General features: G+C 36.3%; 1 protein-coding gene across 1 annotated transcript in view; it reads right to left on the bottom strand.

Annotated features, from left to right (window-relative positions):
• The window catches only part of LOC149780318 (phosphorylase b kinase regulatory subunit beta-like), a 96,355-nt gene that overhangs the window by 66,337 nt on the left and 14,435 nt on the right, over window positions 1–15,583 (bottom strand). Inside the window, exons 6-9 of the mRNA XM_089937159.1 lie at window positions 14,922–15,058; window positions 8,985–9,144; window positions 7,653–7,850; window positions 1,248–1,305 (exon numbers count right to left, since the gene is read on the bottom strand). Coding sequence (XP_089793285.1) covers window positions 1,248–1,305; window positions 7,653–7,850; window positions 8,985–9,144; window positions 14,922–15,058 — 553 coding nt within the window. The remainder of the gene's footprint in view (window positions 1–1,247; window positions 1,306–7,652; window positions 7,851–8,984; window positions 9,145–14,921; window positions 15,059–15,583) is intronic.

Raw genomic sequence — 15,583 nt, forward strand, 5'->3', positions numbered from 1 at the left:
AAATAAGAACTTGAGCAAATTACAATACAATCTAATCTTTCAATATCTCACATATTCCTACACTTGAAAAAGCTGTCTTCATTTGGTGTTTTTTGAAAACAAATTACAGTTTCTACGAGTATTTGACATGTGCCACGTAAAAAAAACTTTTTGTACAACTTCTGTTCTAAATATAGATTATATACTTTACAATGCTTGATACAGGGCAAATTGTAATAACTAAATAAATATCGTAACTAGCAATACAGGACTGTTATGGGTATGAGTGATTACTGCTGCTATTTTGACTTGCGCTTAACGGGATAAAATTTATTTTATTCATGATTTAAGCCTATTGAGAATTCAGGAATTCATTATTTTTGCATGCTGCATGAATCTGTGAATTGCTATACGAGTCCTGAAATTCATGCTAAAAACATGAGGGTTGGCAGGAATGGCACCAGTGAAAACCCCATGTTGAAATATCCACCCATTCAGGAGTAGTAACAAAAACAAAATTTACAAAATAGCCACTGTGGTGGCCATAATGGATGTGTGAAAAGAAAAGAACCATTTTCATTTAGAACCAACTAGACCATGGGATAAATGTGTGTGTTTAGTTTTGGATAAAAAAACATCATATAAGCTCCTCTGATTTACGACCGGCAGAGCTAAATACTGCTTGATCTATTAAGATTATCTAAACATCCTTACAGACATGCCTACCTGATTTATGGCAAGTGCTTTTTACACAATCCTGAAAATAATGTCTGCACAGTTTCCACCACATAAAATTTATAAATTCATTCAGTTACAACTTTTTTTTAAAAAAATACAGTTTGAATGGAATTTCACTATTAAACAAAATGCCCATTTCAAAAAATGGCAAATATTTAAAATAAAAGGATCGGTTTTAAACAAAATGTCATTATAATAAGCATAGAAATCTCACTCAGTTCTGGTGATTCATATATTGGTTGAATTCCTGATTTATGGCAAGTGCTTTTTACACAATCCTGAAAATAATGTCTGCACAGTTTCCACCACATAAAATTTATAAATTCATTCAGTTACAACTTTTTTTTAAAAAAATACAGTTTGAATGGAATTTCACTATTAAACAAAATGCCCATTTCAAAAAAATGGCAAATATTTAAAATAAAAGGATCGGTTTTAAACAAAATGTCATTACAATAAGCATAGAAATCTCACTCAATTCTGGTGATTCATATATTGGTTGAATTCAAAAAGTCTAAGTTCATACTCACTATCAAGAATCATGAATACGTAGAACATTGGCCATTCACACTCTATTCCATCAAAGTTCTGCAATAAAAATTACAACAAAGTAGCTGATGTAACAAACAAAAATGACAGGTAAAATAATCATAAAAAGCATCATTACAGAGCAATGTATGTGGATCTTTATCATTGTTTGCTGCTACTCCAATAATGACAGGTGTGATTTGGTGTTTTATGGTAGGGCCACATTCTTAAGTTTATATTATGACTTCAGTAATGACTGGTCTGGTTTAGTGTTTGACAGAGGTCCACATTCTGAAGTTTATAGTATGACTTCAATAATGACTGGTCTGGTTTAGTGTTTGACAGAGGTCCACATTCTGAAGTTTATAGTGTGACTTCAATAATGACTGGTCTGGTTTAGTGTTTGACAGAGGTCCGCATTCTGAAGTTTATAGTGTGACTTCAGTAATGACTGGTCTGGTTTAGTGTTTGACAGAGGTCCACATTCTGAAGTTTATAGTGTGACTTCAATAATGACTGGTCTGGTTTAGTGTTTGACAGAGGTCCGCATTCTGAAGTTTATAGTGTGACTTCAATAATGACTGGTCTGGTTTAGTGTTTGACAGAGGTCCACATTCTGAAGTTTATAGTGTGACTTCAATAATGACTGGTCTGGTTTAGTGTTTGACAGAGGTCCGCATTCTGAAGTTTATAGTGTGACTTCAATAATGACTGGTCTGGTTTAGTGTTTGACAGAGGTCCACATTCTGAAGTTTATAGTATGACTTCAATAATGTGTGTGCGATTTGGATTTTTAACATAGCTTCATACCATTTTTGTAAGTCTATGGTATGACTCGGCCAGGGATTGAACCCATGACCTCCCGCATCTGAGGCAGACGCTCTTACCACTAGGCCACCGGAGTCAATAATGACTGGTCTGGTTTAGTGTTTTATGGTAGGGCAATATTCTGAAGTTTATATTGTCACAAAGTAAATCAAATAAAGTGTCTTGTCCAGAGACACACCATGGTAGCTGATCTGGGCTGATTAGATAAAGTGGGAATCAAACCCACATCTTTCTGGTCATGTCTCATTTGTCCAAAGCTTTAACTACTGGACTTCTGCAGCTCAAGCTCCAACAATGAAAGATGATGAACACACAAAGTGTTTGTTTATGCAGTGCTAAACTTTTACTGTTTATTTATGCATCTAGGTTTTGGGTACATACTATTTACCATTTCCTACCAGCAACGAACTGACCGTGCTTGTAGAGCCAATAATCCTTTTAAAGACTTGCAGAATTTAGACAGAAACGTATGCATATTACTGAGGGCTGTTTCATTAAAAGATGCATGGGACCCAGGGAAGGCACTTTTAAAGTGGGGTACTCACCCATAGATGCAATTTAGAATTGTCTTATCATTTTAATATAAACTGTGTGAAATCAAAGTACCCTGGCATATATTTTTAAAAAAATGCCCTCTCTGGGTACTATGTATGTTTAAATGGAACAGCCCTGAAGTAATCTACAAGAGCTTTTGAGACTTGAAAGAGGTTTCTCTGGTGCCAAAGTGGACCTGGGCATGTGACCAAAGGAAGTCAAGTTGCAAAATTGAGAATAAGTTATCTACTAGTCATAGAGGTTTTCTGAAAATGGATGAAAATTAAAAGGAAATTAAATGTTGAACAAAAGGAAAACACCTGTTTTCTCTTAAGAAATTAATGTACTGTCAAACAAAACTAGCTTGCAAAGTTTGCATTTTCATCTATCACCACAATTCACATAAACAAACACAAAATCACAAAATTACAGACTTAAAACACTAGAAAGAGTGATAATGGAATGTAGATGCCCCACCACAGTGCAAGAAATGACATAAACACCAAAATATAACCAAGGTTGATGGAAAAGGTGTTCTTTTGCGTAAAAAAGAAATCTGGTCTAAAAAATTTCACTTTTTCGGTTGCATTTTGTAACACCAGTAGAACATATATATTAAATTACATCATTGTAAAACTGTCTCAAAATTAAAAGTTTTGTAATTTCTGTGAAGTATAAATCCAAAAATGATCAAATAATTAAAAAATATTCAGATTCAGTGATGTCAACGATAATCACCCCTCCTGTATTGTCTTGATATACCCAGGAGATTATTTTCAGCGTCACAAAAGATGGGGGTAGGAGATAAGCACATCAGATTTAGTATGACTTTGTATTGTCTGAAGGAGTTGTTTATGATTGGCTGTTTCACCTGTGCCTGAGCAGAGGGATAAAAACTGGACTACTTTTTGAGTGTGGCGTTTGCATATTGAATTCACCTGTTTGTTTGGCATTTGGACTGGTCAGCTTTAAATTTAATGCAATGATGAGTAAATACAGACAAAAACTCTGGTTCTGGAACCTGTGACCTTCTGCACAAAAAAGAATCTAAAACATTATGCTCTTTCTGATGTTTTTTTAAAATGTGAATGAAACATTTATACTATGTGGCCTCACTATTAACTATTATCTTTTATCTATTTGCTAATAACATACTTCAATCTATCATAAACTGTGATGACATCACACACCTGGATTAAGGGTATTAACTCATGACACAAAAATGCAGCATTCAGGCTTAATGAATTAACTAGAAGATGCAGCATTCAGGCCTAATGAATCAACTAGAAGATGCAGCATTCAGGCCTAATGAATTAACTAGAATACGCATCATTTAGTCCTCATGAATTAACTTCAATATGCAGCATTCAGGCCTAATGAATCAACTAGAAGATGCAGCATTCAGGCCTAATGAACTAACTTGAATATGCATCATTCAGGCCTAATGAATCAACTAGAAGATGCAGCATTCAGGCCTAATGAACTAACTTGAATATGCATCATTCAGGCCTAATGAATCAACTAGAAGATGCAGCATTCAGGCCTAATGAACTAACCTGAATATAAAGCATTCAGGCCTAATGAATTAACTTGAATATGCATCATTCAGGCCTAATGAATCAACTAGAAGATGCTGCATTCAGGCCTAATGAACAAACCTGAATATAAAGCATTCAGGCCTAATGAATTAACTAGAATACGCATCATTCAGTCCTCATGAATTAACTTCAATACGCATCATTCAGTCCTCATGAATTAACTTCAATATGCAGCATTCAGGCCTAATGAATTAACTAGAAGATGCAGCATTCAGGCCTAATGAACTAACTTGAATATGCATCATTCAGGCCTAATGAATCAACTAGAAGATGCAGCATTCAGGCCTAATGAACTAACCTGAATATAAAGCATTCAGGCCTAATGAATTAACTTGAATATGCATCATTCAGGCCTAATGAATCAACTAGAAGATGCTGCATTCAGGCCTAATGAACAAACCTGAATATGCTGCATCCAGGTCTAATGAACTAACCTGAATATGCAGCATTCAGGCCTAATGAATTAACTTGAATATGCATCATTCAGTCCTCATGAATTAACTTCAATATGCAGCATTAAGGCTTAATGAATCAACTAGAAGATGCAGCATTCAGACCTAATGAATGAACCTGAATGTGCAGCATTCAGGCCTCATGAATTAACTTCAATATGCAGCATTCAGGCCTAATGAATTAACTAGAAGATGCAGCATTCAGGCTTAATGACATAACTTGAATATCCATCATTCAGGCCTAATGAATCTACTAGAAGATGCAGCATTCAGGCCTAATGAACTAACCTGAATCTGAAGCATTCAGGCCTAATGAATTAACTTGAATATGCATCATTCAGGCCTAATGAACTAACCTGAATATGCTGCATTCAGGCCTAATGAACTAACCTGAATATGCAGCATTCAGGCCTCATGAATTAACTTCAATAAGCATCATTCAGGCCTAATGAATAAGCTAGAAGATGCTGCATTCAGGCCTAATGAACTAACCTGAATATGCTGCATTCAGGCCTAATGAATTAACTAGAAGATGCAGTATTCAGGCCTAATGAATTAACTTGAATATGCATCATTCAGGCCTAATGAATCAACTAGAAGTGCTGCATTCAGGCCTAATGAACAAACCTGAATATAAAGCATTCAGGCCTAATGAATTAACTTGAATATGCATCATTCAGGCCTAATGAATCAACTAGAAGATGCTGCATTCAGGCCTAATGAACAAACCTGAATATGCTGCATTCAGGCCTAATGAACTAACCTGAATATGCAGCATTCAGGCCTAATGAATTAACTTGAATATGCATCATTCAGTCCTCATGAATTAACTTCAATATGCAGCATTAAGGCTTAATGAATCAACTAGAAGATGCAGCATTCAGACCTAATGAATGAACCTGAATGTGCAGCATTCAGGCCTCATGAATTAACTTCAACATGCAGCATTCAGGCCTAATGAATCAACTAGAAGATGCAGCATTCAGGCTTAATGACATAACTTGAATATCCATCATTCAGGCCTAATGAATCAACTAGAAGATGCAGCATTCAGGCCTAATGAACTAACCTGAATCTGAAGCATTCAGGCCTAATGAATTAACTTGAATATGCATCATTCAGGCCTAATGAATCAGCTAGAAGATGCTGCATTCAGGCCTAATGAACTAACCTGAATATGCTGCATTCAGGCCTAACGAACTAACCTGAATATGCAGCATTCAGGCCTAATGAATTAACCTGAATATGCAGCATTTAGGCCTAATGAATTAACCTGAATATGCAACATTCAGGCCTAACGAATTAACTAGAAGATGCAGCATTCAGGCCTAATGAATTCAGATGTAATGAAACAGCATTCAGGCCTAATGAATTAACTTGTCAAAGCTGCATTCAGACCTCATGAATTAACTTGTTGAAGTAGCTTTTGCTGTTCTCAATAATTCATTGGAAATGTCTGAAGGTGATACACATTTTATTAGTGATCAACTCTGCAAGCAGAAGAGAGTGGATAATAGTTACAGTCTACACATGCATTACTGTGTAGGGAGTGCCAGATTTGCAATGACCACATTAGTTATCTTACGGGACCTTTACATTCCAGGTGGTAGACATCAGCTGCAATTTAACATTACAATATTGTGCCTTAAGAAAGAAATCCCACTTTCCTATTGCTCCTATCTTTACCATTCCAACTACCCAATGTTATATACATTTAATTTGTATTGTGTGCTTGACTTTTGTCCATAACTGAGGGTAGGAGGCTGGGCCTACCTTTAATGTTATTTTCTAAAAGATATTTGAGTTTGAATTTAGACCTAACCTTGATTATGACTTTAGACAGTTTGAAAAGCAAACCTGTTTACAGTTTGCTATAACTTTCCATTAAGATGATTGAGTTTTTTCTTCAGAAAATAATATTGCAACATTGGTCAATAAGGGGATGTACATAAAAGGAAGTTTTGTCCAAAAAAAAATGTTTAATCCTATTTTAATATCAGTCTGGATTTATTTACTGTTGTGTTCAGATAAACTGTGAGGAATTATTTATTTAAATTATTCACTGGAATTACAAGCTACTCGTTTGGAATTTAATTCACAACACTGTAAGTTCCTCTTAAACTTTCACTTTATAACTCAGATAATTAAATTATTTACTGATTTTATTGAGCTTGTTGGCTTTGCTTCTTTCTGTTACTTAGTTAAAGACCACAGAGTCGTAACACAAAATAATTACAGATTTATCATTATGGTATTATGAAGTAAAATCTAACACAATAACCTCTGACAATGAATACAAACTAGCCAATAATCTTTAGCAAAGATGACTTTGACTGTCTCATGCAAGTGGAACACAGTGTAAAGGTTATATTTTCTTCAACAAGCATCTCCGACTTTCCTAACTTTGAACTAACTGGTATGTTCAAAGTCAGACTAGCAACCAAAATTCAGGTCAGTAATTTGTAAAATTAAAAAATTAATTAGTGGATGCATTTGTTTATTTCTGACACCACAACCTTTTAATTGCCTCTTTAACAACTAACTGTAAGTTGTCTGGGGGTTGATAATATTTCAAAAACATTATGCAAGAAGTTATGAACATCATTAGTTTACTGTTATATTGGCCACAGATCATGAATATAGATCACAAATAAAAAGCAAATTTTTAAGTAAATTATGTTTCTCTGAGAATACTTACCCAATAACATTACATTAGGAATATTGGCCGGCTGCCTCGCAAATCCAGCCTGACTAAAAGATGACAATGGTCATATACTAGCTTAAATTGACAAAGGGCAGTAACTCTTGCCAATTACCTCCCCTAGAAACGGCTACAGGTCACTAGTATACATCACAAGCAAAAAAAAAAGGTCCCTCTTTTTTTCCTTCCTATTATTCCACGTTCAACAGGTTTCACAGTAAAAACTTTTTTGTGTGACAAGCCCTAACATGACATTGATAGTATGTGAAAATTGATTACCTCTTTATCTTTTACCTTAATCTCTGCTGGTTTGTAGTACTTTCTGTTTTTGTCCTCTAATACAGTCTTGTAGCCATCCCTTAAAAACCTCTTAATTCCATATTGTCCCTTCAGCTTACGAATGACTTTGTCAATGGTGCGTGACCGCAGAGGTTCCTCATGAAGAGCAAATGCTGGCCATCCAATTGTAACAAGCAGGGAGGCATCTGTGTTCTGAGACAGACGTAACAAATACTTTGACAATGTACAATAAACTGAAATATATTATTTAGCTCTATCAAACTCTTTCAAATCTAATAAACTATAAATCATATTTTTTTAAACATCAATATCTTTGAAAATGTGCATACTATGTGCATTTGATACACAACAATTTTGTGACTTAGTGTTATTCCTTATAAAGTCCCTCTCTATACAATTCCTTATAAAGTCCCTCTCTATACAGACATAACTCATAATATCAATGAGAGAAAAATTATATTGCCGCCAGTGGCAATATCACTTTTGGAACTACTTCAGGCAGACTCACTCTCACTCTCTCTCTCTCTCATGGACATAAATCAATTAATCTCAATCAATTCCACACCCCAGACATGCAGAGTTACTAAGTAGACATGAAAGTAACCAAGTTTCTTGTCAACATCTCATAAGACATTAGAGTGAACATGCACAAAGCGGAAGAAATTGATCAGTGACCTTAATCGTTAAGACAATATCTTGACTTTCATACATGAGATGCCATCAACCATCCCGTAACCTTTAGAAGGTTCTAAGATATAAACATAAACTATATACCTGCGAACTTGGCCTTGAATATAGGACCCCTTATGTGGAATGGAATACGTGTTCATTTGACATTATACCAACGTGTCAAGTTTCATTCATTTCTGTTTGACAGTTAACAAGTTGTACAGCATGCTAATACTGCCTCTGCAGAGACAACTTGCAGATATTAGTCTGGGAAAAATGGACAAATCTTGTGGTTTATTTAAGTGGATGTGTAAAATTTGTAATTTTGTTTAAAGGTTTGAATTTACACCCAGCACTTTAGATTGATCTTAGTCAATGCTTAAAGCACCACTGGGGTGTCTCATTATTATTTCACTTAAATTTCTTTTCCCCAGGCCTGGTTTGGCCATCCATTTTATTGTGAAGCAATAAAGGCTGATGCTAGCTAGCCTTTTGAAAATAAGATCCTGTCTAGGAATGCCATATTTTTATCCTCTCATGTCATTTTACAACAATCAACAGTTCAATCATTTCTGTTACCTCACGCCATGTACAATTAAAATATATCACACGAAAATTGAACAAAGAAAGCAAAATGGTCGTCATAACTTTCCTCACCTTGGAGTTAGATTCTCTGGGCAGAATGGACTCAAATATTGTCCGGTTTCTATTGTGAGCATCAAAATCCACAAATATAACTGACCAGGAGGCCCCTTGGTCACCATACAGGTTAAACCCATTGACAGTTTCCAGTGCAGCTTTGGCAAATCCAATGGAACTAAAAGAAAAATACAAGTTTAGCATATTATCCATGTCTGATTCAAACATGATTCATTTAAAAAATAATGAAAAAAAAATTATCACTCCCACTTTTGTTGATCACAAGTACTATTTATTATTCCAATAAGCAAATGAAACACAAGAGCAAACTGCTTAATATGTTCCACACATAACTAACTGCTGTATAAACAATCAGCAGATTAGTCCAACTTTCTCAAAGTCCATTTGAATCATCTCGGTCCAAAGTGACACTTTGTCATGTGAGGAGATAATGTACATGCATGAAGTACCTAATGGGTAGATGTCTTCAAGTCAATTAAAACATTGTCTCATAATACATTTCTACTGCCTTCTAATAACATCGACTATGGTACGGCTATTCATGTACAGAGTTAAAATGGTATCAGAATCTAGTCGAAAAACAAAGGACTCCAGGTAAGTTTGTAAGGGTAGAATTTATTTCCATTTTCCTGCTGTCTGACCACTGTGCTAGTAGTACTGTGATAGTTGAGAGAGTGAAACTCAATTGGTACAAAAGTGTCTGCATATGGAAAATATAAAAGCTATTTTTCAGAAAACTTGGCTTGCTCTCATTGGCTTTGTTTCAGCACCTAATCCCTAACTGTCAAGAGATTTACGTTTTGATGTATGTCTTTAAGAACACTGAAAAAAACTAACTGCTGTCTAAATTGAAGTACGGAAATTAAGATTGCTTTCTGATGAGGGCTGGAACCTATGTAGCCTTGCTTGGCTCTATTGGTGATTGGGAATGGGTCGGATACTCACCATCATCCAACACACAAGTGAGCATACAATCATGGATTTAGCATTATGAACTTCCAGAGGTCCCCATGACTGACTGTGTCAAAGACTAATGTCAGGTCAACAAATGTTGTGTACAGGTTGGAGTTCTGTCCCTATCATTTTTCCTGGAGTTGACAAGCCGCAAACATTATATTTGTGGACCCTAGTCCCTTCCTGAAGCCACAATGACTCTCATGCAGGAGAACATGATCAATGTAATGTACAAGGCTTTTGACAGAAAGGATACGTCTCAATGGCTGTTGCAGGATCATCTGCTGTCTTTCAGCTTATAGATGGATAATGGATGCATCTTTGTATTCCTGGGATATAATTCATAAAGTCAACATTGACTGAAGGAGTTCTGTCAAAGTTTCTGTGCCATGTAAGAGTGACTGCCGATACAGACGTCTTCTGGTTGCTTGTCCAGTTGACATCAGGTCAGTTGCTTTCTCAGTTTCAGTCAGCAATTCATGTGTTATTTCCACTTGAGGCAGTCGATCAAATGCCTCCTCAGCAACAGATGACTACTGACTGAGGACGATGTTGAAATGTTCTGCCCATCTTTGTATTATCTTTTCTTAGTCAATGATCAGAGCTATCAACACTTAGTATTGGAAACATTTCTGATGACTGTATCCGATAGATTGTCTTGAAAGTATCATAGAAGTTCTTCACGCCAAGCCTTTCTGTGTAGGAATGAATCTCATCTGCCTTGTTGCTTAGCCATGAGTCTTGTAACTCTGAGCTTGCACTGGACTGTCCTCTTGATGTTGTTCAAGGCTGCCTTCTTAGATGATGAAGTGCTGTCTTCTAAACACGCCTTTTGAAGCTGATGTTTCTCATTCAATAGCTTCAGTAAGATAACATCATTCTCATCAAACCAACCTTGATGTTAACATGTGGTGGGCCCCAGGGTTTTGGATGCAGCTGAGAACACAGAGTCTCTGAAGGATGCCCAGATTTCCTCGAGATTCTCAGAGTTTGCACCAGTTGTTTCTGGTTGGCTGCACAGTTCATTGACAAAGGCCTGTTTCACATTCTCATGTTTCAATCTGGACACAATCAGCTTTTGAGGCAGTCTTTTGCCTAGTGGTCTGCTAGGCTGAATCTGTATCCTGAGCTTGGAGCCTGAGGTCAGCCCAGCATAATGCACTTCTTGGCTCTGACATCCTGCCTGCCTCTTCTCCTATGATGTTGTTGTTGTTGTGGGGTTTAACGCCATTTTTCAGCACATGATAGGCTATGTATAGCGACCTGTATTAATAGTGGAGGAAGAACCCAGGGAAAACCCAGGGAAGAACCACCGACCCACGAGAAGCTACTGGTAAGCTTTCTCACATACCCACATTGGTTGAATCCTAGACTCGAACCCACGCAGACAAAGGTGAGATGGCAGTGATCCGTAATGGAGAGTGCTTTAGACCACCCGGCCACTCTCCTATGATGTAGTTGATGAGATGCAAGTGATTGAAGCATGGATGCATCAAAGATATCTTGTGGTCTGGCAGGTGGATGAATGTATTGATGATTACACTGTGACCCTGCTATAGCGCACTCCATTATAACACTAATTCGGATATAATGTGGTTGTGGTGTGGCTCCCGAAATTTCATAAACATGTATTTTTCTTGTACACAAAAAAAACTTTCTTGAAAGTATGAAAAAAAACGTAAAAACTTTATTATCATTTTGGGGAAGAGATCTTGTATGAAAAATACAAGACGATCGTGACGTGGCTCCTGAAATTTTTTATGTATTTTTCTCGTATACGAAAAAGCAGTTTTTTCTTCTTAAAAGTATGAAAAATAATGCTTACAAAGTTTATTCTGGGATTGTGTAGGTCTTCGCCAATGTCGCAAATTTGGATTGTTTTTCCTTATTGGCGGCAAAACATACCATGTGGTGATATTTTTTTATTGGCGACATTGTTGGCTGTTTAAATTTTTATATACAACCAATGGTTTAGAGAGCAGAAATTCAGAAGCCACATGAAAGGAAGCCGCAAACTGGATATAAAATGCACTGAAATTTATATATTGTTACATAAACAAATTCTTTGTCCATATTGACAAACCATCTAAACAGTGCATTGTTATTTCATAATCCACTCGTCTTGACATCTAGCATGAGTACTGTATGTTGTGAAATATATGCTTTTTTTTGTTGTTGACATTTCTGGTAACGGAGATCAACTGGACAATGTATTATCTCGTAATCTATCTTTCATCAGATTTTCAGTCGCTCGCTAGTAATTAATTTTATTTACAAAGACTGACATTTGTATGTGGATGGTAAGTAAAATTCCTCTTCTTTTCACTCAGAATTAAATATTTCAGAACACATTTTTCTGTAATAATCCCTGTCATCAAACCTGAACACCTGCGACTCTATCGTCTGTTGACCCTTCGTTAATTTTCAGACGCATGTGTGGAAGGCAGCATCACGCTGCTACCACAAATGTAAAAAAAAAAAAAAAATACATCTTACTTATTGGTTTATTCAACAGGCATGGAGGGACAGTAACTAGAATAGTCCAAACGACAGCCAATTCCTTTTTAAAAATGTACCCAGACAAAAATAGTTTGCTGAAATTTTAAAGGAAACAAATTACCTTTGAAGCACCAATTGTTATGAAAACATACTCAGCAAATGCAGAGAACAAAAATTGGTCTCAATCATGCAATACAATTATTTGATGTTACCACCGCAATAAGAAATGGGCATTTGTTTGGTTTTCCAAAGTTGTCCTTTAGCGGTGATTTCAATAACGCATGCACCCTTCATCAAAGAAAGCCGACTACAATCTTTCAATAAAACAAAGAACCCTTCATCAAAGAAGTCAGTACCAAACTTAAATGAAAGTGATGGAATCTGATGGATTTTTGCATTTTCCAACGTGACTGGAACATGTTAACTGTGCCGTAGGGAAAATGTTTATGCTTACGAAAGCTACCAAAGGCGGGTTAAAACGCAAACAAACTTTTACTGACTTGGGACGTACTGAAAAGTAAATGTGCTTCGGCATTCGTTACGTGATTATGCTATACTTTTCCACTGAATTCAGACCAATATGACCTGTGACAAAATTATTGAATATTTTAAAGCTGTGTGTGTGCATATTTTCGATGGAATCACTTGTATTGTGGATTCAATGTATACGATGAGGTTCGTGGGTGAGTACACGGTGTTGATACTATGCATGCTATACAGTACACATGTATATATAAACAGTATTCGCGTAGATGTAACAATTCGTGGTTCTCTAAATAAAGTAAACTATTATATATGTCTTCTCTGTTTTCACTACAGGTGTATTTCTCATTAAATATTCATCGATTTAAGATGGTAACTGTATTGATGAAGCACCTATTTTACCGCCCACATTCATTACCTACACCCCCTCGCCGCAATTTTTTTGGGTACATGCATAATTTTCTTCAGCTAAATGACCTGGTTGCTTATAACACGGTTCGGTTTATAACGTGGTCGGGTTCTATGGCTCCCAACTACCATGTTATAGCGGGGTCACAATGTATAATGTTATGTTTAGAGCATTTCCTTAGTAGGAGGAGTCCATTGTTGTTGTATTACCAAATCCAATTTTGCCAATGACACTTGACCATGTCTGTTCTTTCTCAGCACAACATGTTTAACTCAGGGCTACTATCTTATTTCTGAATATGGCCAGTTATCTACCAGCCAGAGCTTCTTGCCATGAGCCATTCTTTGTTGTGCCAAAGATGAGATGCTGCTTCCTTCAAGATCATGATTTGTTGATTAAGCCAACAGGGGTGCAACTGGGATAGCAGGGCCATCTGCAATGTGCACATGAAAAGGTGGCCAAGGAGAATCAAATCCACAGCTGCAATGTGCGCATGAAAAGGTGGCCAAGGTGAATCAAATCCACAGCTGCAATGTGCGCATGAAAAGGTGGCCAAGGAGAATCAAATCCACAGCTGCAATGTGCGCATGAAAAGGTGGCCAAGGAGAATCATATCCACAGCTGCAATCTGCGCATGAAAAGGTGGCCAAGGAGAATCAAATCCACAGCTGCAATGAGCAGGCTATAAGTTGCAAAAACTATTTCATCACAATCCATTTCTTGTCAGAAATTGACTCCAAAAGCTCCATAATTCATTCTAAATGCAATTAAGGGAGGCAAACATGCACATGCACCTGCCAATATGAAGAAGTTAAAGGACAAACCTCTGTCAAACAAGGGCCATAACTATAAAACTATGTCAGAAAAATACAAAATTCAAACTCTAGAATCGGCTACACATTTTCATAATTTACTGAGGGTTTGATTTACAAGAAAAAGAATTTCCATTTCCCTAGTTCTCCTCACTGGTTATTTAAAAAAGGCCTTGTATATCTTAGGTACTGTTAAAAAATTTTTTAATTCCATTGATTTTTGTTGCATGATTTATGGGTGTAATTTGGGCGACTGCTCAGCCTTACTAGTTAATCACTTTTCTTTTTACATTTTACAGTTCATTTAGTCCTGTTTCAAAAGTTAGTATCGGCTATCCTGGCCAAAATTAACTTTCCCTATATCAATAATTGCTTAAGTTAAATTACTTTGGGTAAGATAAAGTTCACTTCTCAAGCAGTGCAGTGATTTTGATCAGTTGTCTGCTTCAGGCAGTGCATTGTTTCCCTAATACACAAATAAATTTCAATGACAGTAAATGAAAGTAGTAGAGGTATGCCAACATTCGTTTTTGTGTACTTATTGCAAATGCATACAAACTTCACCTTACACTTGTCCCACTTCATAAGTACTTCACAAATGCACCACAAGTAAAGCCTCTTATAAACTGGTTTAAATTCATGAAATCCTTCAAAGGTTATTGGACAGATTTGTAATTTGTGACAGAGAAGGTGGAACAGAACTGAAAATATGATGAAGAGACATACACTCTTCCATAAATATGTCAAGCAAATACCGTTCCTAAAAAATGTACACACCTGGCATGAACTTCAGTAGATCCATTGTTATATTTGCTTCCCTTCTGCCACATCCCAAAATCTGGTGTCCGATATGCCCTCTCCACATAAAACACAAGATTCTGCACAAAGTTCACCTCATCTGTTGTAAAGATTATCTGGAACATACAAATAATATTTCTGAAGACAAAATTATTTTTTAAACACAAATTATTTTTTATTCATGAGGGTATATCAGTCATGTTCTGAACTGATTGCTGACAAGTATTTAGTTTACTGAGGTTCATGTACAGTACAACTCAGTAAATGAGCATGATACCAGATCTTTAGACCCCAGAATCTATAGGCGTCTTTATACTTGTAACAGTGACTCTGACCTAAGACCTTTTCACCCCAAAATTAACAACTTCTTTCTTACCCACCATGCAAATCATCCAATAATTTGGTAAAGGTGCATGGTAGACAACCCAAAATTTGTGTGCAGAAACCATTTTTCTAAATTCAACCTTCTGATCCCATGAATGATATGCTTTTTCTTTACTCCAGCTGAAAGTCATCCACAAGTCTGGTCCAGGTCTGTGATGCTGAACTAATATTAATGTGCAAAAACCATCTTTTTTCCATTCACAGTGACCTTTTAATTTTTGTCCCCAAATCAATAGGCTTCTTCCTTACCCCATGAA

This window comes from Sinohyriopsis cumingii, chromosome 16 (assembly GCF_028554795.1).
Source record: "Sinohyriopsis cumingii isolate HCF-2022 chromosome 16, ASM2855479v2, whole genome shotgun sequence".
NCBI classification, from domain to species: domain Eukaryota; kingdom Metazoa; phylum Mollusca; class Bivalvia; order Unionida; family Unionidae; genus Sinohyriopsis; species Sinohyriopsis cumingii.